The sequence below is a fragment of the Vidua chalybeata genome, chromosome 36 (genome assembly GCF_026979565.1).
Source record: "Vidua chalybeata isolate OUT-0048 chromosome 36, bVidCha1 merged haplotype, whole genome shotgun sequence".
Taxonomy (NCBI): Eukaryota; Metazoa; Chordata; class Aves; order Passeriformes; family Viduidae; genus Vidua; species Vidua chalybeata.
Genome location: NC_071565.1, coordinates 36,908 through 61,839, shown reverse-complemented (window position 1 = coordinate 61,839; position 24,932 = coordinate 36,908). Strand labels below are relative to the sequence as shown.

Sequence of the window (24,932 nt, the reverse complement as noted above, 5' to 3'; positions counted from 1 at the left end):
GGCAAAGGACCCCCCTCCCCCGAACCCCCAAAACCGCCACCAACGAGCGCCCCCCTCCCCCACCCCCCTCCCCATCCTCATTAATGAACCCCATAAATTACAACCCCCCACCGGCACCCCCCAAAATGGGGGGGGGCTCCCACACCTGCCCCCACCCCAACTGGGGGGTCACCCCTAACTTGGGGGTCACCCTCGACTTGGGGGTCACCCCAAATTTAAGGGTCAGAGCTTGGTTTGGGGATCAACCCCCCCAATTTAAGGGTTTCACCCCAATTTAGGGGTCCCCCCCCCAGTTTAGGGATCCCCCCCAGTTTGGGGGTCAGCCCCAGTTTGGGGGTTGCCCCCTCTGAACTTTGGGGTCAAGTTCAGTCCAGGGGTTCCCCCTCAAACCTGAGGGTCTCTCCAACTTTGGGGGTGACCCCAACTTAGGGGTGACCCCAAATTTAGCCATCACCACCCTTCGGTGTCACCCCAATTTCAGGGTCACCCCAACAGCCCGTGGGGACCTGGGGGGTGACAACAGCCCTGTCCCCACCAGAACTTGGGGGTTTGGGGGTGACAACCCCCAGCCCATTTCCATTTGGGGGTGACAGCCCCGTTGTCGTTGGATACTGGGGTCACCCCCACGGCCTGTTTTGGGTTTTTGGGGGGGTGACACCCCCGACCCCGTTTCAGTGTGGGGGTGACGCTGCTGCTCCCGTGTCAATTTTGGGGTCACCCCCGAGGCCTGTGGGGTTTGGGGGTGACAACAACCCCGAGCCCATCAGAATCTGGGGGTTCAGGGGGTGACACTCCCGACCCCGTATCCCTGTGGGGGTTCGGGGGGTGACAACCACCGCATCCCCAAATCAATTTTGGGGTCACCCCCATGGCCTGCGGGGTTTGGGGGTGACAACAACCCCGTCCCCGTGTCGAGCTGGGGGTGTTGGGGAGCAACAACAACCCCGACCCCGTGTCGAGCTGGGGGTCACCCCCACGGCCTGGGGCGGGGGTTTTGGGGGGTGACACCCCCGTCCCCACAGGCCGCCCCTCAGTTGTCGTCGTCGCTGTCGTCGGGGCTGATGGCCGGGCTGGTGAGGCTGTAGGTGGGCGACGTGGGGCTGTAGCCGGGGGACGTGGGGCTGTACGTGGAGCCCTTGGGCGACGTGGGGCTGTAGGTGGGCGAGGTGGGGCTGTACTTGGGCGAGGTGGGGCTGTAGGTGGGCGAGGTGGGGCTGTACTTGGGCGACGTCGGGGTGTAGACGGGCGAGGTGGGGCTGTAGGTGGGCGAGGTGGGGCTGTACTTGGGCGTGGTGGGGCTGTAGGTGGGCGAGGTGGGGCTGTACTTGGGCGAGGTGGGGCTGTACTTGGGGGAGGTGGGGCTGTACTTGGGCGAGGTCGGGGTGTACTCGGGGGAGCTGGGGCTGTAGCTGGGGCTGGTCGGGGTGTACTTGGGGGACGTGGGGCTGTAACTGGGGCTGCTGGGGCTGTAACTGGGGCTGCTGGGGGTGTAGGTGGGCGACTGCGGGGTGTAGCGGGGGCTGGATGGGGAGTAACTGGGAGAGGTGGGGCTGTAACTGGGGGAAGTGGGGCTGTAACTGGGCGAGGTGGGGCTGTAGTTGGGCGAGGTCGGGGTGTAGTTGGGGCTGGTGGGGCTGTAACTGGGAGAGGTGGGGCTGTAACTGGGAGACGTCGGGGTGTAGTTGGGGCTGGTCGGGCTGTAGTTGGGCGAGGTGGGGCTGTAACTGGGCGAGGTTGGGCTGTAACTGGGCGAGGTCGGGCTGTAACTGGGAGAAGTGGGGCTGTAACTGGGAGAAGTGGGGCTGTAGCTCGGCGAGGTGGGGCTGTAACTGGGGGAGGTGGGGCTGTAACTGGGAGACGTCGGGCTGTAACTGGGCGAGGTTGGGCTGTAGCTGGGCGAGGTGGGGCTATAGCTGGGGGAGGTCGGGCTGTAGCTCGGGGACGTGGGGCTGTAGCTCGGGGACGTGGGGCTGTAACTGGGCGAGGTCGGGCTGTAACTGGGAGAGGTGGGGCTGTAACTGGGCGAGGTGGGGCTGTAGTTGGGCGAGGTGGGGCTGTAGCTGGGCGAGGTGGGGCTGTAGCTGGGAGAGGTGGGGCTGTAGCTGGGGCTCTGTGGGGTGTAGCCCCCCGGCGACCGCGGCTCGTAGGCGGGGGACGTCGGGCTGTAGCTGGGGGACATGGCCCCACCTGCGGAGAGGGGACACGGGGGTCAGGAGGGTGCTGGGGAGGGTGGTTGGGGTGTTGTGGGGGTGTTGTAGAGAGATGTGGGGCCCTGTGAGGCGCTGTTCGGGTGTTGTGGAGGTGTTGTAGGGCCCTCTGAGGTGTTGTTTGGATGTTGTAGGGCCCCCTGAGGTGGTGTTCGGGTGTTGTGGGGCTGTTGGTGTTGTGGGGGTGTTGGGGGTCCCTTTGAGGTGCTGTTCGGGTGTTGTGGGGCTCAGTGAGGGGGTGTTACGAGGCTGTTTTGGGGTGTTTCAATGAGTTTTGGGGTGTTGTTAGAGGTTACAGGGTGTTTTACGGGTATTTTGGGTTATTTTAGGGTGTTTCAGTGTGTTTTGGGGTGTTATTAGGGGTTACAGGGTGTTTTACAGGTATTTTGGATTATTTTAGGGTGTTTCAGCATGTTTTGGGGTGTTGTTAGGTGTTACAGGGTGTTTTATGGGTGTTTTTGGTTATTTTGGGTTATTTTAAGGGTATTTTGGGGTGTTTTTGGGGCCGTACTCACCGGGGGAGGGGATGTAGGGGCTGGAGGGGCCGGGTGACCCCGGCGAGCCGGGCGTGGGTGACCAGGCCGGGGAGTAGCCGGGGCTGAAGCCGGAGGCGTCGGAGGCGGCGCTGGGGGAGAACCCGGCCCCGCCCGGGGTCATCCCGCTGCCTGTGGGGGAAAAGGGGGTCAGGGGGACCCCAAAACACAACCTGAGACCCCAAAACCACACCTTAAACACAACCCAGCCCCGCCCGGGGTCATTCCGCTGCCTGTGGGGGAAAAGGGGGTCAGGGGGACCCCAAAACACAACCTGAGACCCCAAAACCACCCCATTCACACAACCTGGCCCCATCCCGCTGCCTGTGGGGGAAAAGAAGGTCAGGGGGACCCCAAATTCAGCCCCAAACACAACCTGAGACCCCAAAACCACCCCTTAAACACAACCCAGCCCCATCCCGCTGCCTGTGGGGGAAAAGGAGGTCAGGGGGACCCCAAAACACAACCTGAGACCCCAAAACCAGCCCCAAACAGAACCTGAGACCCCAAAAGCACCCCTTAAACACAACCCAGCCCCATCCCGCTGACTGTGGGGGAAAAGGGGTCAGGGGAACCCTCATCATCCCCAGTTCACCCCAAATTCCCCCCCACAGCCATCCCAGTGACCCCCATTTTGCCCCAGACCCCCCGAGAACCCCTCCCAGTCCCTCCCAGTCCGTCCCAGTGCCCCAACGCACCCACGCTGGGCGACCAGGCGCCGTAGGCCGGGGTGGCCCCCTGGTTCCAGGGGGTCATGGCCGGGGACATCCCCCCCATGGGGCTGGGGGCCGAGCCGAAGAACATCCCGGTGGCTGCGGAGAGAGCGGGGTCAGGGGCACCCCAAAACCGGGGGGACCCCAAAATATGGGGGACATCAACATCGGGGGGACACCAAGTGACCACAGCTGGGACACGGTGGTGGCCACGGTGACATCGGGGGTCTTTGTGTCACCACCACCCTTGGGGTGTCCCCTCCTCCCCCATGGACCCCCAAAATCTGGGGGTGACCCCATCATCTGGGGGACATCAACATCTGGGGAACCCCAGAATCTGGGAGATATCAACGTCTGGGGGACACCAAGTGACCAGAGCTGGGACACGGTGGTGGCCACGGTGACACTGGGGGTCTTCATGTCACCACTGCCACAACCCTAACTCCTCCCTTGTAGGATCCAGTCCTGGTGTACCCCAAAATCTGCGTGGACCCCAAAATCTGAGGCTGCCCCCTCTTGCCACGGGACACCCAGAACTGGCCAATGACCACCATGACCTTGAAGGTCTTTGTGCCACCACCCTTGGGGCGTGCCCAGCTGCTCCTGGAGGAACCCGGCCACCATTCCCGGGGGTGTCCCCATTTCCCCGGGGGTGTCCCCATTTTCCCCGGGGGTGTCCCCAGGGTTTTGGGGACTCACGGCCGCCGACGCCGAGGCCGGGCAGGGCGCTGGGGATCTCCATGCCGTGCTTGCACTTCTCGGCGTCCAGCAGGAGATCGAAGCAGCCGGTGCCGGCCGGGGCCAGCTGGCCCAGCATGATGTTCTCGGACACGCCCTTCATGGGGTCACTCTCCCCGTGCGCAGCTGCCTCCATCAGGACGTCGACCTGAGCGAGGGGACACCCCAAAATCAGCTTCAACCTTTAAATGTCCCTCTTGAACCCCAAATCCTGTGAAATGCCCACAGAATCCCCCGTTCCCAGCTCCTAAACCCCATTCCCAGCCCCCAATTCTCATTCCCAACCCCATTCCCACCCCAATTCCTGTTCCCACCCCATTCCCATCCCAAAACCTTCTCCCACCCCATCTCCACTCCCACCCCAATTCCCAAATCCCATTCCCATCCCGATCCCCATTCTCACCCCAATGCCTCATTCCAATTCCTGTTCCCACCCCAATCCCCCATTCCCAATCCCCATCCCCACCCCAATTCCTGTTCCCACACCATTCCCACTCCAATCCCCCATTCCCACCCCAATCTCCCATTCCCAATCCCCATCCCCACCCCAATCCCACCCCACCCTATCCCCACCCCAATCCCCGATTCCCAAACCCTGTCTCCACCCCAATCCCCATTCCCAAACCCCATTCTCACCCCAATCCCCACTCCCACCCCAATCCCCCATTCCCAATCCCCATTCCCAAATCCCGTCCCCACTCCAATCCCCCATTCCCACTCCCCGTTCCCAAACCCCATTCCCACCCCAATCCCCACTCCCACCCCAATCCCCCATTCCCAAACCCCGTTCCCGCTCCCGCACCGTCTCCTCGAAGGAGCACTTCATGAGGGGCCCGGTGTCCTGGCGGTTGACGCCGTGCCGGGTGATGGCCATCAGGTGTCCCCGCGAGGTCATGGTGTCGCACAGCAGCGCCAGGTGCCGGTAGTTGACGTAGGAGCCGTCGAAGGAGATGACGTGGTAGAGCTCCCGCTCCAGCGCCTTCCGCACCGCCTCGATCCCCAAAACCTGCGCATCCCAAACCCAGGGCGTGGGAAACCCCGAAATCCAGGGAGTGGGAAATCCCGAAATCCAGGGAGTGGGAAATCCCAAAATCCAGGGAGTGGGAAACCCCGAAATCCAGGGTGGGAATTCCCTAAATGCAGGGAGTGGGAAATCCCGAAATCCAGGGCGTGGGAATTCCTGAAATCCAGGGAGTGGGAAATCCCAAAATCCAGGGAGTGGGAAACCCCGAAATCCAGGGCATGGGAATTCCCAAAATCTAGGGAATGGGAAATCCCGAAATCCAGAGCGTGGGAATTCCCGAAATCCAGGGCGTGGGAATTCCCAAAATCCAGGGAGTGGGAATTCCCAAAACGCAGGGAATGGGAAACCCCGAAATCCAGGGCGTGGGAATTCCCAAAATGCAGGGCGTGGGAATTCCCAAAATCCAGGGAATGGGAAATCCTGAAATCCAGGGCGTGGGAGTTCCCAAAATCCAGGGCATGGGAATTCCTGAGATCCATGGCTTTGGGAATTCCCAAAATCCAGGGTGAGAATTCCCAAAATCCAGGGGGTTGGGAATCCCATTACCTGGGGACCCAGGTGTGTCCCCAGCCCAGGTGACTCACGGTGAAGATCTCCATGATGTCGTTGGAGATCATGCACCATGAGGACCATGATGTCCTCCAAACCCCAGCCTAGGTGTCCCCTCACACCCCAGGTGTGTCCCTCACTCCCCAGGTGACTCACGGTGAAGATCTCCACCACGAGCCCCAGGTGTCTCCCTCGTCCCCCAGGTGTGTCCCTCACCCCCCAGGTGTGTCCCTCGTCCCCCAGGTGTGTCCCTCGTCCCCCAGGTGTGTCCCTCGTCCCCCAGGTGTGTCCCCAGCCCAGGTGACTCACGGTGAAGATCTCCACCACGAGCCCCAGGTGTCTCCCTCGTCCCCCAGGTGTGTCCCTCACCCCCCAGGTGTGTCCCTCGTCCCCCAGGTGTGTCCCTCGTCCCCCAGGTGTGTCCCCAGCCCAGGTGACTCACGGTGAAGATCTCCACGATGTCGTTGGAGGTCGTGCGCACGGGGTCCACGTCCTTCTCGCTCAGCACCCGCATGAGGCTGACGCCGTCGGTCTCCAGGATCCACTCCTGGAGAGCCTTGAACTCCCCGTCCTCGGTGATGATGATCTTCTTCTTGTTGTCCGTCTGCGGCAGGTGCATGTACACCTGGGCAGGTGGGGACAGGTGTCACCGTGGTGTCACCATGGGTGACCCGTATCTTCTAAAGGTCTCTTGGAACCTCCTAGAAGTCTCCATGGAGAGCTCCTGATGCTCCTTAAGATCTACCTGGAGATCTTGAACCCTCAGAGCACCTGGTGGTACCCAAAGACCTTCTCAGGTACCCACAGGTGTCACCAGGAACCATCCTGGACCTTCTAAAGATCTCCTGGACCTTCTAAAGGTCACCATGGAGTTCTGCAGGTATCCCTGGAGACCTCCCATCCCTTCATGGACCCCACCAGGTGTCCCCACCTTGCTGATCTGCTCGATGCCCTGCAGGGTCATGTCCGTCAGCATGTTGGACTCGATGCAGCGCAGGAAGACGTCGTCGTCCATCTTGTCCACCACCTCCTCCTCCTGGGGACACGGTGGGGCACAGGTGACGCCCAGGCCACCCCAGGTGTCCCCTGAGGTGTCCCCTGAGGTGTCCCCAGGTCCCTGCCCACCTCCTGCATCTTGTTCTCGTCGCTGTTCATGATGCGGATGCGCAGCACCAGCTTCTCGGCGTTGTCGTCGTTGAAGATGCAGTTGAGGTCGTCACCAAAGCCTGGGAGGGGACACGGGGTGGGGACGGGGTCACCTCCAAGGTCACGGCACCCAGGGGACCTCCGGGGTCTCCTCAAAGATCTGCCAGGAACCCCAAAGCTCACCCAGATCACCCCAAAGCTCCTCCAGGCTCACCCAGAACTCCTTGAAGAGCTCTCAGATGCCTTCGAGGGTCACCAGAAACCCACAGAAAGCTCCTCAGATGCCCTCAAAGCTCATCCAGGTCACCTCAAACCCCCTCCAGGTCCCCCCAAAAGACCCCAAACCCCCTCAGAACCCCCCAAAAGCTGCTCAGATGCCCTCAAAGCTCATCCAGGTCACCTCAAAGCCCCTCCAGGTCCCCCCAAAAGACCCCAAACCCCCTCAGAACCCCCCAAAAGCTGCTCAGATGCCCTCAAAGCTCATCCAGGTCTCCTCAAAGCCCCTCCAGGTCCCTCAAAAGCCCCTCCAGACTCACCCACAAGTCCTCAAAAGCTCCTCAGATGCCCTCAAAACTCATCCAGGTCACCTCAAATCCCCTCCAGGTCCCCCCAGAACACCCCAAACCCCCTCAGAACCCCCCAGAAGTTCCTCAGATGCCCTCAAAGCTCATTCAGGTCACCTCAAACCCCCTCCAAGTCCCTCAAAAGCTGCTCAGACCCACTCAAACCTCATCCAGGTCACTCCAAGCCCCCTCCAAGTCCCTCAAACACCCCCAAACTTCCTCCAAACTACCTCAACCCCCCCCAAATCCCGTGCCCGGCCCACCCACCGGCGTTGATCTTCTCGGCGATCTGCTCCATGGTGAGCTTGCGGTCGGTCATGTGCTTGCGGTCGAGCTCGACGCGCAGCAGCCACGGCGAGATGCGGCTGACGTCGAAGTCGGGCATCTCGTAGTAGACGTTGACCCACTCCTGGTCCTCGGCCACCACCGTGCTCTGAGGGTTGGGGTCGTAGTAGATGGCGGTGTTGGCCGTCACCTTGCGCAGCGTGGTGTGCTCCAGGCGGCACAGGATGTCCTGGGGACATTGGGGACAGTCAGGGGACATTGGGGACAGTCAGGGGACACTGGGGACATTGGGTGTGGTGTGCTCCAGGTGGCACAGGATGTCCTGGGGACATTGGGGACAGTCAGGGGACATTGGGGACATGGGGACATTGGGTGTGATGTGCTCCAGGCGGCACAGGATGTCCTGGGGACATGGAGGGGACATTGGGGACAGTCAGGAGACATTGGGTATTGTGTGCTCCAGGCGGCACAGGGTGTCCTGGGGACATTGGGACAGTCAGGGGACATTGGGGACAGTCAGGGGACATTGGGGACATGGGGACATTGGGTATTGTGTGCTCCAGGTGGCACAGGATCTCCTGGGGACACTGGGGACAGTCAGGGGACATTGGGGACATGGAGGGGACACTGGGGACATTGGGTATTGTGTGCTCCAGGTGGCACAGGATCTCCTGGGGACATGGAGGGGACAGTCAGGGGACATTGGGTGTGGTGTGCTCCAGGCGGCACAGGATGTCCTGGGGACAGTCAGGGGACATGGGGACAGTCAGGGGACATGGGGACACTGGGGACATAGAGTGGAGGGGACATTGGGACATTGGGCGTGGTATGCTCCAGGCAGCACAGGATGTCCTGGGGACAGGGGGACACTGGGGACACAGAGGGGACAGAGGGACATTGGGTGTGCTCTGCTCCAGGTGGCCCAGGATGTCCTGAGGGGACAGGGACATGGGAACATGGACGCCATGGGGACACAGAGGTGACACAAACCCACAGGGCCACCACGGGGACATGAAGCCATGGAGCCACCACAGGGCTGAGGGGACAAGGAGGTGACACAAACCCACAGGGCCACCGCAAGGCTGTGAGGACACAAAGCACCCCCAGACCCCCAGCTGCTGTCCCCAGCGTGTCCCCAGGTGCCACCTTGGCGCGCTCAGCGTCGCGGGCGCTCTGGCCCAGCAGGAACACGGTGAGCGACGGCGTCTTGGGCTTCTTGGAGATGTTGATGAGCTCCTTGAGGCGGGGCACGCCCAGGGTGACGTTCTTGGCCGACACCCCCGCGTAGTGGAAGGTGTTGAGGGTCATCTGCGTGGCCGGCTCGCCCAGGGACTGCGCGGCCAGCGCGCCCACCATCTCACCGGGGTGGGCCTGAGGGGACACGGGGACAGCAAAGGGTCACAGCGGGGTCACCAAACCCCAGAGTGACCCCAAACCTCAAGAATAACCCCAAATCCCATTCTCACGATGGCCTGGTTGAACTTGGACTCGATCTCCTGCAGCAGCCACTCCAAAGTAGCTCCAGATCTGACCCCAAACCCCAAACCCTGACCCTAAACCCCCTCAAAACCCCAGAAGTGAACCAAAATCCCCCCAGAACGACCTCAAAGCCCCCAAGAATGACCCCAAATCCCCCAAAGCCCGTTCTCACGATGGCCTGGTTGAACTTGGACTCGTTCTCCCCCTGCAGCCAATCCAAGACACCTCCAGAAATGATCCCCAATCCCAAGATCTGACCCCAAGCCCCCTCAAAACCCCAGAAGCGACCCCAAATCCCCCCAGAACGACCCCAAAGCCCGTTCTCACGATGGCCTGGTTGAACTTGGACTCGATCTCCCCCAGCAGCCAGTCGAAGGCCTCCCCGCTGAGCCGGAACTCCTCCACCATGCGGCGGCTGCAGAGCGTGGAGCGCAGGTGGATGTTGAAGAGCAGCGTCGCGTTCTCCTGCGCCTGCCGGCTCAGGGGGTCCTCCCCGTTGACGATCACCAGCTTGCGGCTCAGCTCCTTCACCCCTGAGGGGACAGCGCGGTCACAGGGGGCTACCGAGGGCGGCCAGAACGGCCCTGGGGGTCCCCAAACCCATCACAGCTTCCCGAGGGACTCAAGGGCCTCCAGAACCTTCCTGAGGGACTCAAGGGCCTCCAGAACCTTCCTGAGGGACTCAAGGATCTCCAGAACCTTCCTGAGGGACTCAAGGATCTCCAGAACTTTCCTGAGGGACCCCAAACCCATCACAGCTTCCTGAGGGACTCAAGAACCTCCAGAACCTTCCTGAGGGACTCGAGGATCTCCAGAACCTTCCTGAGTGACTCAAGGGCCTCCAGAACCTTCCTTAGGGACTCAAGGATCTCCAGAACCTTCCTTAGGGACTCAAGGATCTCCAGAACCTTCCTGAGGGATTCAAGGATCTCCAGAACCTTCCTGAGGGATTCAAGGATCTCGAGCACTTTCCTGAGGGACCCCAAACCCATCACAGCTTCCCGAGGGACTCAAGGGCCTCCAGAACCTTCCCGAGGGACTCAAGGGCCTCCAGAATCTTCCTGAGGGACTCAAGGATCTCCAGAACCTTCCTGAGGGACTCGAGGATCTCCAGAACCTTCCTGAGTGACTCAAGGACCTCCAGAACCTTCCTTAGGGACTCAAGGATCTCAAGAACTTTCCTGAGGGACCCCAAACCCATCACAGCTTCCCGAGGGACTCAAGGGCCTCCAGAACCTTCCTGAGGGACTCAAGGGCCTCCAGAATCTTCCTGAGGGACTCAAGGGCCTCCAGAACCTTCCTGAGGGACTCAAGGATCTCCAGAACCTTCCTGAGGGATTAAAGGGCCTCCAGAACCTTCCTGAGGGACTCAAGGGCCTCCAGAACCTTCCTGAGGGACTCAAGGATCTCCAGAACCTTCCTGAGGGATTCAAGGATCTCCAGAACTTTACTGAAGGACTCCAAACCCATCACAGCTTCCTGAGGGACTCAATGATCTCCAGAACCTTCCTGAGGGACTCGAGGATCTCCAGAACCTTCCAGAGGGACCCCAGACCCATGCCCCACTCACCCTCCACCACCTTGACCGGGTGCAGGTCCGAGGGCAGCCGGGAGTTGATGTGGAAGATCTTCTGCGCGTTCCAGATCATGCGGAGCAGGTTACAGGGGAGGACCACCTGGGGGGAGAAGAACCCCAAAAACGGGGGGTCAGGGGTCAAAAATGGGGGGTCAGGGGTCAAAAAATGGGATCAGCACCCCAAAATGGGGGAAGAACCCCAAATACAGGGAGTCAGAGCCCAAGAATGGGGCATCTTGGTTGGATTTTGGGGCATCTTGGTTGGGTTTTGGGGTGTCCCAGGTGTTTTTGGGGTGCATTTTGGTGTCACCTTGCTGTCCCCAGTGGGGAAGGTGACCCCGAGGTCCTCCATACACCCCAAATAAAGGAATTTGGGATGATCTGTGTGGATTTTGGGGTGTCCCAGGTGTTTTTAGGGTGCCCTGGTTGGTTTTTGAGGAGGTTTTGAGATGTCCTGGTTGGAATTTGGGGTTTTGGGTGATTCCAGTTGGGTTTTGGGGTGTCTTGGTTGGGTTTTGGGGTATCTCAGTTGGGTTTTGGGGTGTCCCGGTTGGGTTTTGGGGTGTCCCAGTTAGGTTTTGGGGCATCTCGGTTGGGTTTTGGGGTATCCTGGTTGGGTTTTGGGATATTCCAGTTGGATTTTGGGGTATCTCGGTTGGGTTTTGGGGTATGTCGATTGGGTTTTGGGGTATCTCAGTTGGGTTTTGGGGTATCCCGGTTGGGTTTTGGGGTATCTCGGTTGGGTTTTGGGGTATCTCATTTGGGTTTTGGGGTATCTCAGTTGGGTTTTGGGGTGTCTCGGTTGGGTTTTGGGGTATCCTGGTTGGGTTTTGGGGTATCTCGGTTGGGTTTTGGGGTGTCCCGGTTGTGTTTTGGAGTGTCCCGGTTGGGTTTTGGGGTGTCCCGGTTGGGTTTTGGAGTGTCCCAGTTGGGTTTTGGGGTGTCCCAGTTGGGTTTTGGGGTATCTCGGTTGTGTTTTGGAGTGTCCCAGTTGGGTTTTGGGGTGTCCCGGTTGGGTTTTGGGGTGTCCCGGTTGGGTTTTGGGGTGTCCCGGTTGGGTTTTGGGGTGTCCCGGTTGGGTTTTGGGGTGTCCCAGTTGGGTTTTGGGGTGTCCCAGTTGGGTTTTGGGGTGTCCCAGTTGGGTTTTGGGGTGTCCCAGTTGGGTTTTGGGGTGTCCCAGGTGTTCTCGGGGTGCATTTTGGTGTCACCTTGCTGTCCCCGGTGGGGAAGATGACCCTGAGGACCTCCCTGTCCTCGCGCATGCGGTCGAACTCGCGCTCCAGCTCGTTCTGGATGTGGGCGTTGGACAGGATGTCCTTGACCAGCTCCTCCTGCAGCGTCCGGCGCAGCGCCCGCTCGTTGGTGTAGTCGAACTTGAACCTGCGGGGACACGGGGACACCTCAGGGACATCCAGGGGACACCAAAGCGTCACCCGCCTCAGGCTGGACAAGCCTGGGGACATCAAAAACGTTGGTCCGCGTTGGGTAGAAGAAGGTTGGGGACACCAAGATGTGACCAAAGTTGGGGAGGAGAAGGTTGGGGACACCAATGTTTGGGGTGGAAGAGGTTGGGGGACATCAAAATGTCACCCAGGTTTGGGAGGAGCCACTTGAAGACCCCAAAATGTCCCCAGCTTCTGGAAGGAGCCACTTGGGGACCTCAAGATGGGTCTGAAACCTTTGAAGGAGCCACTTGAAGACCCCAAAATGTCCCCAACTCCCATTTGAAGACCCCAAAATGTTCCCAACCCCCATCTGAAGACCCCAAGATGTCCCCAACTCCCATTTGAAGACCCCAAGACGTCCCCAACTCCTGAAATGAGCCCTTCAATGACCCCAACAGGGGCCATTGACCCCTCCCACGACCACGCCCTGCCCCGGGCCGTGTCCCCACTGTGTCCCCCATGTCCCTCACTTCTTCTCGAAGGCCTTGTTGGAGGGTTTGAGGGTGGCCAGGTTCTGGAACTCGACGCTCTCGCCGGCCAGCCCGTCCTCGCCGTAGCGCAGCTGCACCACCTGGTTGATGGAGTTCCTGACGGTGGCGTCGTACTTGACCATCACCGACTCCATGGACTTGATCAGCCGCCGCTGGATGTACCCTGAGGGGTGGGGAGGGGTCAGGAGGCATCTGGGGAGGGTTTGGAGATCTCCTGGAGGCATCTGGGGAGGGTTTGGGGATCCTGGAGGCATCTGGGGAGGGTTTGGGGATCTCCAGGAGGCATCTGGGAGGATTTGGGATCTCTAGGAGGCATCTGGGGAGGGTTTGGGGCCTCCAGGAGGTATCTGGGGAGGGTTTGGGGCCTCCAGGAGGCATCTGGGGAGGGTTTGGGGCCTCCAGGAGGCATCTGGGGAGGGTTTGGGGATCTCCAGGAGGCATCTGGGGAGGGTTTGGGGCCTCCAGGAGGCATCTGGGGAGGGTTTGGGGCCTCCAGGAGGCATCTGGGGAGGGTTTGGAGATCTCCTGGAGGCATCTGGGGAGGGTTTGGGGCCTCCAGGAGGCATCTGGGGAGGGTTTGGGGCCTCCAGGAGGCATCTGGGGAGGGTTTGGGGCCTCCAGGAGGCATCTGGGGAGGGTTTGGGGATCTCCAGGAGGCATCTGGGGAGGGTTTGGGGCCTCCAGGAGGCATCTGGGGAGGGTTTGGGGCCTCCAGGAGGCATCTGGGGAGGGTTTGGAGATCTCCTGGAGGCATCTGGGGAGGGTTTGGGGATCCTGGAGGTATCTAGGGAGGGTTTTAGGGCCCTCAGGGTTTCCACACTGGGATTTTGGGGTCCTGAAGGCCACGTGGGTGGAATTCTGGATTCCTGAAAGGCCCACAGTGACGTTCTGGGGACACTGACCGGTCTCGGCCGTCTTCACGGCCGTGTCGATGAGGCCCTCGCGGCCGCCCATGGCGTGGAAGAAGAACTCGGTGGGGGTGAGGCCGGCCAGGTAGGAGTTCTCCACGAAGCCGCGGCTCTCGGGGCCGTAGTCGTCCTTGATGAAGTGCGGCAGCGTCCGGTGCTTGAAGCCGAACGGGATCCGCTTGCCCTCCACGTTCTGCTGCCCCACCACCGCGATCACCTGAGGGGACACCAGGCAGGGACGTTGGGGACACATCCCAAAATCACCTCGGAAGCTCAAGAAAACTCAAGAAAACTCCATAGAACTCCACAGGAACCTCCAGGAACCTCCTGAGATCCTCCAGGAACTGCCCCAAACCTTCTGAGATCCTCCAGGAAGCGCCCCAAACCCCCTGAGATCCTACAGGAATTGCCCCAAACCTTCTGAGATCCTCCAGAAACTGCCCCAAACCTTCTGAGATCCTACAGCAACAGCCCCAAACCTCCTGAGATCCTCCAGGAACCGCCCCGAACCTTCTGAGATCCTCCAGGAACTGCCCCAAACCTCCTGATTCTCCAGGAACTGCCCCAAACCCCCTGAGATCCTCCAGGAACTGCCCCAAACCCTCTGAGATCCCTCCAGGAACTGCCCCAAACCCCCTGAGATCCTCCAGGAACTGCCCCAAACCCTCTGAGATCCCTCCAGGAACTGCCCCAAACCCTCTGAGATCCCTCCAGGAACTGCCCCAAACCCCCTGAGATCCTCCAGGAACCGCCCCGAACCCTCTGAGATCCTCCAGGAACTGCCCCAAACCTCCTGATTCTCCAGGAACCGCCCCAAACCTCCTGAGATCCTCCAGGAACTGCCCCAAACCCCACATGGAGCCTCCCAAGATCTTCTGGAACCCCCCAAACCTGGGAGATGTTGATCTTGGAGCCCTTGGCCCCCGAGACCACCATGGATTTGAAGTTGTTGTACTCGGAGAGGGATTTCTGGGCAGAGGAGCCGGTCTTGTCACGGGCGTCGTTGAGGATCCGGTTCACCTGGTTCTCAAAGGTCTGGCGCAAGGTGTTGCCTGGGGTGGGCTCCAGCTCGTTGTTGTGGGCCTTCTCGATCACCTGGAGACCCCAAAAACCACCCCAAAAGGGTCAGCAGGGAGCCCTGAAACCTCCTGACGGCCAAAACCACCTGAGAATCTCAAAAAATCCCAAAAAACTCCACAAGAACCAACCAAAACCCCATGAGATCCTCCAGGAACCTCCCCAAACCCCGTATGGAGCATCCCAAGACCTTCTGGAACCCCCCAAACCTTGGAGATGTTGGTCTTAGACCTCTTGGTGCCCAAAACCATCTCAAGAACGTCATAAAAATCCCAAAAAACTCAGAAAAACTCCACAGGAACCTCCAGGAACTGCCCTAAACCTCCTGAGATCCTCCAGGAACTGTCCCAAACCTTCTGAGATCCTCCAGGAACCGCCCCAAACCTCCTGAGATCCTCCAGGAACCGCCCCAAACCTCCTGAGATCCTCCAGGAACCGCCCCAAACCTCCTGATTCTCCAGGAACCCCCCCAGACCTTCTGAGATCCTCCAGGAACCGCCCAAACCCCGAGATTCTCCAGGAACCGCCCCAAAGCCCTTGTGGAATTCCCCAAATTCCCAGGAAACTCCCCGCAGTCCCACCTCAATGACATCCTGCTTGGCCTTCTTGATGGTGTTCTGGATGTCCTGGTAGGTCTTGGCGTCAGCGATGGAGTCCCCGATGCCGATGGTGTGACCTGGGGGGGACATTTGGGGTTCAGGGGGATCCCTCCCCCAAATTCGGGGTCATCTCCAACCCCTCACCCCAAAAAACCAACCCTGGGTCAGGTTCTGGTCAGGCTGTGGGACAAAAGGAGGACATGGGGACAACGAGGTCCTTTAGGGATGAAAATGGGGTCGGGACGCTCCCCCAAAATTCCTGAGTCCTCCTTGTCCCCAAAAAAGGGGTCCAAGGACCACCAGAACCTCAAAAATGGAGTCTAAGAGAGCCCAAGGGCTCCACCAAGTTGGGACCTGAGAAGATCCCCGGGTGACCAAACCCCCATTAGATGCCACCAGGAAGGTCCCCAGCCCCACAGGAGTCCCCTGGGACCACGCTGACCCTCGATGAGCAGCCAGTTGTTGATGACGGTCTGGATGTTGCTGTAGAAGAGCCGCGTGGTGTCGTGGCCCATCTCCAGGTAGGAGATGTGCACCAGGGACCCGGCCGACGTCCCCAGGGACTTCTTGCACAGGATGCCCATGATGAGCTCCCCGTTCTCCACGATCACCTGGGGACATCCAAAGAACGGGGTCAGGACCTCAAAGATCCAAAAAAAACCCCAAAACCCACCTGGAGCACCCCAAAAACAACCCCACATCACCTCAAAGTCTACAAAGCTCTCCTAGACCAGAGCAGGTCCCACCAAAGCCCCCTCAGAACATCCCAAGAGCCCTCAGACCACCCTAAATCACCCTCAGACCCCACCAATGTCGCCCCAAACCAACTCTGCACCCCACCAAGCCCTCAGACCACCCCAAACTCCCTCAGATCCCACCAAAACCCCATCAAACCATCCCAAAGCTCCCTCAGATCCCACCAAAACCCATCAAACCACCCCAAAGCTCCCTCAGATCCCACCAAAACCCCATCAAACCACCCCAAAGCTCCCTCAGATCACCTTCCCACCCCATCAAGCCCCCCTAGACCTCCTCAAGTTCTACCAAAAGCACTTCAGACCACCCCAAACTCCCTCACATCCCACCAAAACCCCATCAAACCACCCCAAACTCCCTCAGATCCCACCAAAACCCCATGAAACCATCCCAAAACTCCCTCAGATCCCACCAAAACCCCCTCAGATCACCTTCCCACCCACCAAGCCCCCCTAGGAGCTCCTCGGATGCCCCCACCTTGGTGTCCCCGGGGGAGATGTGCTTGTAGGGGCCGCTGTCCTCGTCATCGGGGTGGGTGCTGTGGGTGCGGATGCAGTTGATGTGGCCGGGGATGATCAGGGAGAAGATCTGCTTCCCTGTCCAGAGCGGCCGCGGCTTCAGGATGGCCGGCTGGGGCACCTTGCCGTCCCACGTGGACAGGAACATCAGCAGGTTCATCACCTCGCCCTGAGGGACACCCCAAAACCGTCATCAATCCAGGAGAACCCATGGAGATCCCAAAACATCCTAAAAATGCCCCAAAGTCTCCTTCAGGATGGGGGATTAGGGCAGCTTCCCATCCCACGTGGACAGGAACGTCAGCAGGGTGATCACCACACCCTGAGAGACACCCCAAAAATGTCATCAATCAAGGAAACCCCATAGAGATCCCAAAATATCCTAAAAATGCCCTAAAAGCCCCCAAAATCCCCCCAGACCAAACCGTCTTGAGGAAGATGTTCCTCTTGGTGAACTTGTGCGTGGCCATCAGCGCGTCCTGAACAAAACCACCTAAACCTCCCCAAAACCACCTGATCTCACCTTAAACCACCCCAAACCACCTCAAACCAACCCTAAATCATCTCAAATCACCCTAAACAACCCCAAAACTCCCAAAATCCCCCCCAAAACCGACCCTCTCCAGGAAGACGTCCCTCTTGGTGAACTCACGCACGGCCGTCAGCGTGTCCAACGCAACGGCACCAGAAACCACCCCAAAACCACCAGAAACCACCCCAAAACAACCACAAATGACCTCAAACCCACCCCAAATCATTTCAAATCAACCTAAACACCCCCAAAATGACCCCAAAACCAACCCTCTTGAGGAAGACGTCCCTCTTGGTGAACTTGCGCACGGCCTTCAGCGCGTCCAACACAACGGCACCAGAAACCACCCCAAAACCACCAGAAACCACCCCAAAACCACCATCCATCACCCCAAAACCACCGTCCATCACCCCAAACCAACCCCAAATCGTTTCAAATCAACCTAAACACCCCCAAAATGACCCCAAAACCGACCCTCTCCAGGAAGACGTCCCTCTTGGTGAACTTGCGCACGGCCTTCAGCGCGTCCAACGCAACGGCACCAGAAACCACCCCAAAACCACCAGAAACCACCCCAAAACCACCGTCCATCACCCCAAAACCACCGTCCATCACCCCAAACCAACCCCAAATCGTTTCAAATCAACCTAAACACCCCCAAAATGACCCCAAAACCGACCCTCTCCAGGAAGACGTCCCTCTTGGTGAACTTGCGCACGGCCGTCAGCGTGTCCTGCACGATGCCCATGACGGGCCGGTTGCTCTGGGGGGTGACGATCATCCTGGGCACCATGGCCAGCTCCTGGATCTCCGCCCGCGTCTCCAGCGACTGCGGCAGGTGCAGGTTCATCTCGTCGCCGTCAAAGTCGGCGTTGTAGGGCGTGGTGACACTGTGGGGACATCGAGGGGACATCAGGGACATTGGGGACACTGTGGGGACACGGGGCAGGTTCATCTCGTCGCCGTCAAAGTCGGCGTTGTAGGGCGTGGTGACACTGAGGGGACATCGAGGGGACATCAGGGACATTTGGGACATTGTGGGGACACTGGGACATCGGGGACATCAGGGACATTGGGGTCATGGCAGGGACCTGGGCAGGTTCATCTCAACGCCATCAAAGTCGGCATTGTAGGGTGCAGTAACACTGAGGGGACATTGAGGGGACATCGGGGACATTGGGACATTGTGGGGACAGGGGGACATCAAGGATCTCAGGGACATTGTAGGGACACTGGTACATCAGGGACATGGAAGGGACATCAGGGACATTGGGGACACTGGGACATTGAGGGGACATCAGGGACATTGGGGACACTGGGACATTGTGGGGACACTGGAACAGCGAGGGGACATCAGGGACATTGGGGACACTGGGACACTGGGGACACGGGGCAGGTTCATCTCGTCGCCGTCATGGTCGGTGTTGTAGGGCGTGGTGACACTGTGGGGACATCAGGGACATTGGGGACACTGGGACATTGTGGGGGACAGGGGGAGATCAGGAATCTCAGGGACATTGTGGGGACACTGGGACTTCGGGGACATCGAGGGGACATCAGAGACATAGGGGACACTGTGGGGACACGGGGCAGGTTCATCTCGTCGCCGTCAAAGTCGGCGTTGTAGGGCGTGGTGACACTGAGGGGACATCGAGGGGACATCAGAGACATAGGGGACACTGTGGGGACACGGGGCAGGTTCATCTCGTCGCCGTCAAAGTCGGCGTTGTAGGGCGTGGTGACACTGAGGGGACACGGCAGGGACACGTTCATCTCATTACAAAACGTGGACCAGAGCAAGATTTGGGGTCAGTTTTGGGGTTTTTGGGGTGTTTTACCTCAGATTCAGGCAGAAGGTGGACCAGGGCAGAATTTGGGGTTGATTTTAGGGTTAATTTTGGGGTTTTTGGGGTGATTTACCTCAGATTCAGGCGGAAGGTGGACCAGGGCAGGATCCTGACCCTGTGACCCATCATGGACATCTTGTGCAGGGTGGGCTGCCGGTTGAAGATGACGATGTCCCCGTCGCACATGTGACGCTCCACCTGTCCCCAAAGCCCCCCCAAGAGTCAGGGGGACACCCCAAAAATGGGGGACACCCCAAAAACGGCATCTTTCTCCCAAAAATGGTGGGGTCAGAGTGAGGAATGAGGGGTTTGGGGTTAAATTCACTCCCTGCTGGTGGTGGAAGCCAAAATTGAGCATTGAACCTCAAATTTCAGAGATTTGAAACCAAAATTTTGGATTGAACCCAACATCTAAAATTTAGATCCTAAAATTATGGATTGAACCCCAAATCTAGAACTGGGAATCCCAAAACCGGGGATTGAACCCCAAATCCAGAGCTCTGAACCCCAAAATCAGGGATTGAGCCCCAAATCCAGAGCTCTGAACCCCAAAATCAGGGGTTCACCTCCAAACCCACAGCTTTGAACCCCAAAATCAAGGATTGACCCAAAACCCAGAGCTCTGAACCCCAAAATCAGGGATTCAAATCCAAACCCACAACTCTGAACCCCAAATCCAGAGCTCTGAACCCCAAAATCAGGGATTGACCTAAACCCCAGAGCTCTGAACCCCAAAATCAAGGATTGACCCAAACCCCACAGCTCTGAACCCCAAAATCAAGGACTGACCCAAACCCCAGAGCTCTAAACCCCCAAACCAACAATCACGCCCCGCAGTCGTGGGTTCCACGCCCAGTTTTTGGTGTCCCTCAGGTTTTTGGGATCCTCGCTGTGAGTGCTGGGGTTTTGGGGTGCTGACCTTGTACCCGATCTGCAGGTGGAGGTCGCTGGGTTTGGGGTGGAAGCGGAGGTCGATCCTGTCCCCGTTGTCCCTGATGATGTACTTGGCCCCCGGGTACTGACTGTTCCCCCTGCGCACCAGCTCCTGCAGCCTGCGGGGTTTTTGGGGTCAGTTCAGGGGATTTTGGGGGTCAGGGATTCACCTCACAGCTCTCAGAGTCACCTTGAGAAGGATCAGTGGGGTTTAAAGGGTGTTTGGGGTGGTTTTGGGTTATTGGGATCGACTCAATCCTAACGCCCTCCTCCATATCCCTGTGTCCATCCCAAACCCCCCAATGACCCCAAAACCACCCCAAAGCTCCCTGAATGTTCCTAAATCATCCCAAAACTGCCTCACATCTGTCCTAAAATCCCCCAAACCCCCAAATCCCCCCAAAACCCCTTTAACACCCTTAACCCTTAAATCTCCCTGAACTCCCCCAGACTCCTCCAACCACACCAGACACTTCCGCACATTCACCCCCAACACCCCAAAATCTACCCCAAAGTCCCTCAGATCCTCCCCAAACTCCTCTAGCCACCGTTGAAGGTGACAATCTCAGCAAAGGTTACAGTGATGGTGATGGAGGAGAGGATAACCATCCTAAAACCCCATAAATCCAGCCCAAACCCCCATAAATTCACCCCAAACCCCCATAAATCCATCCCAAACCCCCATAAATTCACCCCAAAACCCCATAAATCCATCCCAAAACCCCGTAAATCCATCCCAAAACCCCATAAATCCATCCCAAAACCCCGTAAGTCCCCTGTAAATCATCCCAAAGCCCCCCGTCGATGTTGAAGGAGGTGATGATCTCACCAGAAGTCACATTGGTGGTCATGAAGGGGGGAACACCAACACCAAACCCCCATAAATCCATCCCAAACCCCCATAAATCCATCCCAAACCCCCACAAATCGACCCCAAAGCTCCATAAATCCATCCCAAACCCCCATAAATCCCCTAAAACCCCCACAAACCACCCCAAAGCCCACCCGTCGATGTTGAAAGGGGCGACGATCTCGGCGAAGGTCACGTTGGCAGTGATGGAGCGGGGAACACCAACACCAAACCCCCATAAATCCATCCCAAACCCCCATAAATCCATCCCAAACCCCCATAAATCCCCCACAAACCACCCCAAAGCCCACCTGTCGATGTTGAAGGGGGTGACGATCTCGGCGAAGGTCATGTTGGCGGCGATGGAGCGCGGCACGCCCACCTGGTCGATGGCCAGGTTGGGGTCGGGGGTGATGACGGTGCGGGCGGAGAAATCCACGCGTTTCCCCATGAGGTTGCCCCGAACCCGACCCTCCTTCCCCTTCAGCCGCTGCTTCAGGGACTTCAGGGGGCGCCCCGACTTCTGCATGGCCTGGGGGAGGAGAAATTGGGGTTCAGGGAGGGTTGGAACCCCCAAAATCACCCCAAAAATCCAGACTCCACCGGGGGACAGAAATTGATCCCTCCTGGGAATGTCCCCAGCTCCTGCTGGGACTTTGTGAGGCTCAGGGGGTCCCCAGGCTGCTCTGTCCCCATTTGTCCCCTTTGTGTCCCAGCTGGGACACCCCAAAACCCCTCTGTGACCCCCAAAAACCCCCTGTGACACCCCCAGACTCTCTTGGATCCTGGGCAGCTCGTTGTCCACCATGGTGGCCACGTGGACCTGGAGCCATTTGATGCTCACAGGTGCGACACGGGGCCACCACCCTCCTGTCCCCAAGCCTGTGTCACCCCAAAACCCCTCTGTGACCCCCAAAAACCCCCTGTGACACCCCCAGACTATCCTGGATCCTGGGCAGCTCGTTGTCCACCATGGTGGCCACGTGGACCTGGAGCCATTTGATGCTCACAGGTGCGACACGGGGCCACCACCCTCCTGTCCCCAAGCCTGTGTCACCCCAAAACCCCTCTGTAACCCCCAAAAAACCCTCAGTGACCCCCTAAACCCCCCTGTGACCCCCTAAACCCCCCTGTGACCCCCCCAGACTCTCCTGGATCCTGGGCAGCTCGTTGTCCACCACGGTGGCCACGTGGACCTCCAGCAGCTTGACGTCCATGGCCGCAACTTGGGGCCACCACCTGAACTTCCCTCACCTTGTGTCACCCCAAAACCCTTCTGTGACCCCCAAAATTCCTCTGTGACCCCCCAAAACCCCGCTGTGACCCCTCCTGTACCCGGGGCAGGCCGGGCAGCTCGTTGTCCACCATGGTGGCCACGTGGAACTGCAGCAGCTTGACGTCCTCGGCGATGACGTGCGCGGCCGCCCCGTTCTGCTCGTTGCGCCGCAGCTGGTTGTTGATCTTGACGATGTCGGCCAGCTTGTGGGTCAGGTCATCCTAGGGACGCCCCAAAATTAGCGGGGTGACCCCAAAATTAATTAATTAGGAGATTTGGCGTTGATAAGGGGAGATGAGAAAACCCAAAGCGTCGTGGGAAAGGTGCAGAGTGAATTTGGGGTGGAAGAAAAATGGGGTTACCCTGAAGAATGGGGACCCCAAGAAGTGAGGAGACCCCAAAAAGCATCAGGGACCCCAATACCCACCCTGGGATCCCCCAAAAGCTGCCCCAGTGCCCACCTGGTTGCGGGCGGAGCCCTGCGTGACCACAGCTGGGGGCATGGGCAGCACAGTACCCCAAACCCCCCAAAACCCATCCAATCACCCCAATAACCCCCAAAATCACCCCATGAATTCCCAAAACCCCAGAAAATTACCCCAAACCCCAGCTGGTTGCGGGCAGAGCCCTGCATGACCACGGCCAGGGGCACAGACAAGGGTGGCACGGGCAGCACGGTGCCCCAAACACCCCAAAACCACCCCAAACACCCCCCAAACACCCCCAAAACCCCACAGAATCACCCCAAACCCCACAGAACGACCCCAAAACCCCACAGAATGACCCCAAAACCCCACAGAATCACCCCAAACCCCACCTGGTTGCGGGCAGAGCCCTGCATGACCACGGCCGGGCGCACGGACAGCGGCGGCACGGGCAGCACGGTGCCCCAAACACCCCAAAACCACCCCAAACACCCCCCAAACACCCCCAAAACCCCACAGAATCACCCCAAACCCCACAGAACGACCCCAAAACCCCACAGAATGACCCCAAAACCCCACAGAATCACCCCAAACCCCACCTGGTTGCGGGCAGAGCCCTGCATGACCACGGCCGGGTGCACGGACAGCGGCGGCACGGGCAGCACGGTGCCCCAAACACCCCAATCACCCCAAACACCCCCCAAACACCCCCAAAACCCCACAGAATCACCCCAAACCCCACAGAACGACCCCAAAACCCCACAGAATGACCCCAAAACCCCACAGAATCACCCCAAACCCCACCTGGTTGCGGGCAGAGCCCTGCATGACCACGGCCGGGCGCACGGACAGCGGCGGCACGGGCAGCACGGTGCACACCATCCACTCGGGCCGGGCGAATTTGGGGTCCATGCCCAGCACGAAGCACTCCTCGTCCGAGATGCGCTTGAAGATCTCGTGCACGCGCTCGGGGCTCAGCAGGATCTTCTTCTCCTGCGAGTCCTCGTTGACGTGCTTCCACTCGGCGTAGAGCTCCAGCCCCGAGCGGCGGATGCGCGGCTGGTACCGCCCGCAGCCGCCGTGGCCCTGGAACGGGGGGAAAAGGGGGCAAAACGGGGTTAGTCGGGTGCAAAATGGGGTATTTGGGGTGAAACGTGGGGGTTTTGGGGAGAAAATGGGAATTATTGGGGTGAAAATGAGATTATTGGGGTGAAACGTGAGGTTATTGAGGTGAAACGTGGGGTTATTGGGGTGAAACGCGGTTATCAGGGTGAAAAATAGGATTATTGGGGTGAAATGTGGGGTTATCGGGGTGAAACATGGGGAATTATTGGGGTGAAAACATGGGGACTTATTGGGGTGAAACATGGAGAATTATTGGAGTGAAAACATGGGGAATTATTGGAGTGAAAACATGGGGAATTATTGGAGTGAAAACATGGGGTTATCAGGGTGAAACACAGGGAAGTATTGGGGTTAGCAACAGGGATTGGTACCACCCGCAGCATTTTAGGACTGTGGTCCAAAAATGGGGAAAATGGGGATAAATTTGGTTAAAAATGGGGTTATTGGGGTGAAAAATGGGGTTATTGGGGTGAAAAGTGGGTTTATTGGGGTGAAACATGGGGTTATTGGGGGGAAACGTTGGGTTATTGGGGCAAAAGTTGGGCTATCGGGGTGAAACATGGTGTTTTTGGGGTGAAAAATGGGGTTTTTGGGGTGAAAAGTGGGGTTATTTGGGTCAGCAACAGAGGCTGGCAGTGCCTGCAGCCGCTGTGGCCCTAAAACTTGAAGAAAAAGGGGCAAAATGGGGTTATTGGGTTGAAAAATGGGAAAAATTTGGATTAAAAACAGAGTAGTAGAGGTGAAAAGGAGAATTATTGGAGTTAGCAACAGGGGCTGGAAGCCCCCACAGCCGCCATGGCCCTAAAACGGGGAAAATGGGGATTACTGAGGTTAAAAATGGGGTTGTTGGGGTGAAACACGGAGAGAAAAGAGTGAAAAAAGGGAATTATTGGGGTGACAGACTTGTAAATGAGATCATTAACAGGGCAGCAAGAGCAGCTGGTAGGACCCACAACTGCTGTGCCACTAAAATGGAAAAAAAGGGGGAAAAGGGACCCCAAGCAGAAGTTTTGGGGCCACAAACAGAAGTTTTGGGGCCGCCAAGGGGGATTTTGGGGTGCCCACCTTCTCCTTGGTGAGGTCCTCGTCGCCCTCGGGCTGCTCCACCCCAAACTTGTGGTCCATCTCCTCGCCCCCCTCGCAGATGTTCTTGCCCTTGCACAGGTCGTAGACGTGGGTCAGCCTCTTCTTGGGCTGCCCCTTGGACTTGCCCAGGATGTCCTTGATCTTGGGGTTGTTCTGCCCCCAAAAAATAAAATGCAGGTTTGGGGTCATAAAAATGCCACTTTGGGGTCAGAAAACGCCATTTTGGGGTCATAAAAATGCCACTTTGGGGT

The 24,932-nt window shown here is 58.6% G+C and overlaps 1 protein-coding gene across 1 annotated transcript in view; it reads right to left on the bottom strand.

Moving 5' to 3' along the window:
* Positions 1 to 75: 75 nt before the first annotated feature.
* Positions 76 to 24,932, bottom strand: part of POLR2A (RNA polymerase II subunit A) — a 29,926-nt gene continuing 5,069 nt past the window's right edge. The window contains exons 4-29 of the mRNA XM_053968575.1: positions 24,661 to 24,834; positions 23,275 to 23,556; positions 22,105 to 22,266; positions 21,081 to 21,301; positions 19,906 to 20,038; positions 19,060 to 19,184; positions 17,819 to 18,029; positions 16,567 to 16,776; positions 15,776 to 15,944; positions 15,316 to 15,410; positions 14,549 to 14,752; positions 13,652 to 13,874; positions 12,729 to 12,912; positions 12,022 to 12,193; positions 10,808 to 10,913; positions 9,565 to 9,770; positions 8,905 to 9,129; positions 7,741 to 7,987; positions 6,890 to 6,990; positions 6,696 to 6,800; positions 6,207 to 6,389; positions 4,994 to 5,197; positions 4,153 to 4,339; positions 3,439 to 3,552; positions 2,723 to 2,872; positions 76 to 2,187 (exon numbers count right to left, since the gene is read on the bottom strand). Of these exons, the coding sequence (XP_053824550.1) occupies positions 1,031 to 2,187; positions 2,723 to 2,872; positions 3,439 to 3,552; positions 4,153 to 4,339; positions 4,994 to 5,197; positions 6,207 to 6,389; positions 6,696 to 6,800; positions 6,890 to 6,990; positions 7,741 to 7,987; positions 8,905 to 9,129; positions 9,565 to 9,770; positions 10,808 to 10,913; positions 12,022 to 12,193; positions 12,729 to 12,912; positions 13,652 to 13,874; positions 14,549 to 14,752; positions 15,316 to 15,410; positions 15,776 to 15,944; positions 16,567 to 16,776; positions 17,819 to 18,029; positions 19,060 to 19,184; positions 19,906 to 20,038; positions 21,081 to 21,301; positions 22,105 to 22,266; positions 23,275 to 23,556; positions 24,661 to 24,834 (5,550 nt within the window). The 3' untranslated portion in view covers positions 76 to 1,030. The remainder of the gene's footprint in view (positions 2,188 to 2,722; positions 2,873 to 3,438; positions 3,553 to 4,152; positions 4,340 to 4,993; positions 5,198 to 6,206; positions 6,390 to 6,695; positions 6,801 to 6,889; positions 6,991 to 7,740; positions 7,988 to 8,904; positions 9,130 to 9,564; positions 9,771 to 10,807; positions 10,914 to 12,021; positions 12,194 to 12,728; positions 12,913 to 13,651; positions 13,875 to 14,548; positions 14,753 to 15,315; positions 15,411 to 15,775; positions 15,945 to 16,566; positions 16,777 to 17,818; positions 18,030 to 19,059; positions 19,185 to 19,905; positions 20,039 to 21,080; positions 21,302 to 22,104; positions 22,267 to 23,274; positions 23,557 to 24,660; positions 24,835 to 24,932) is intronic.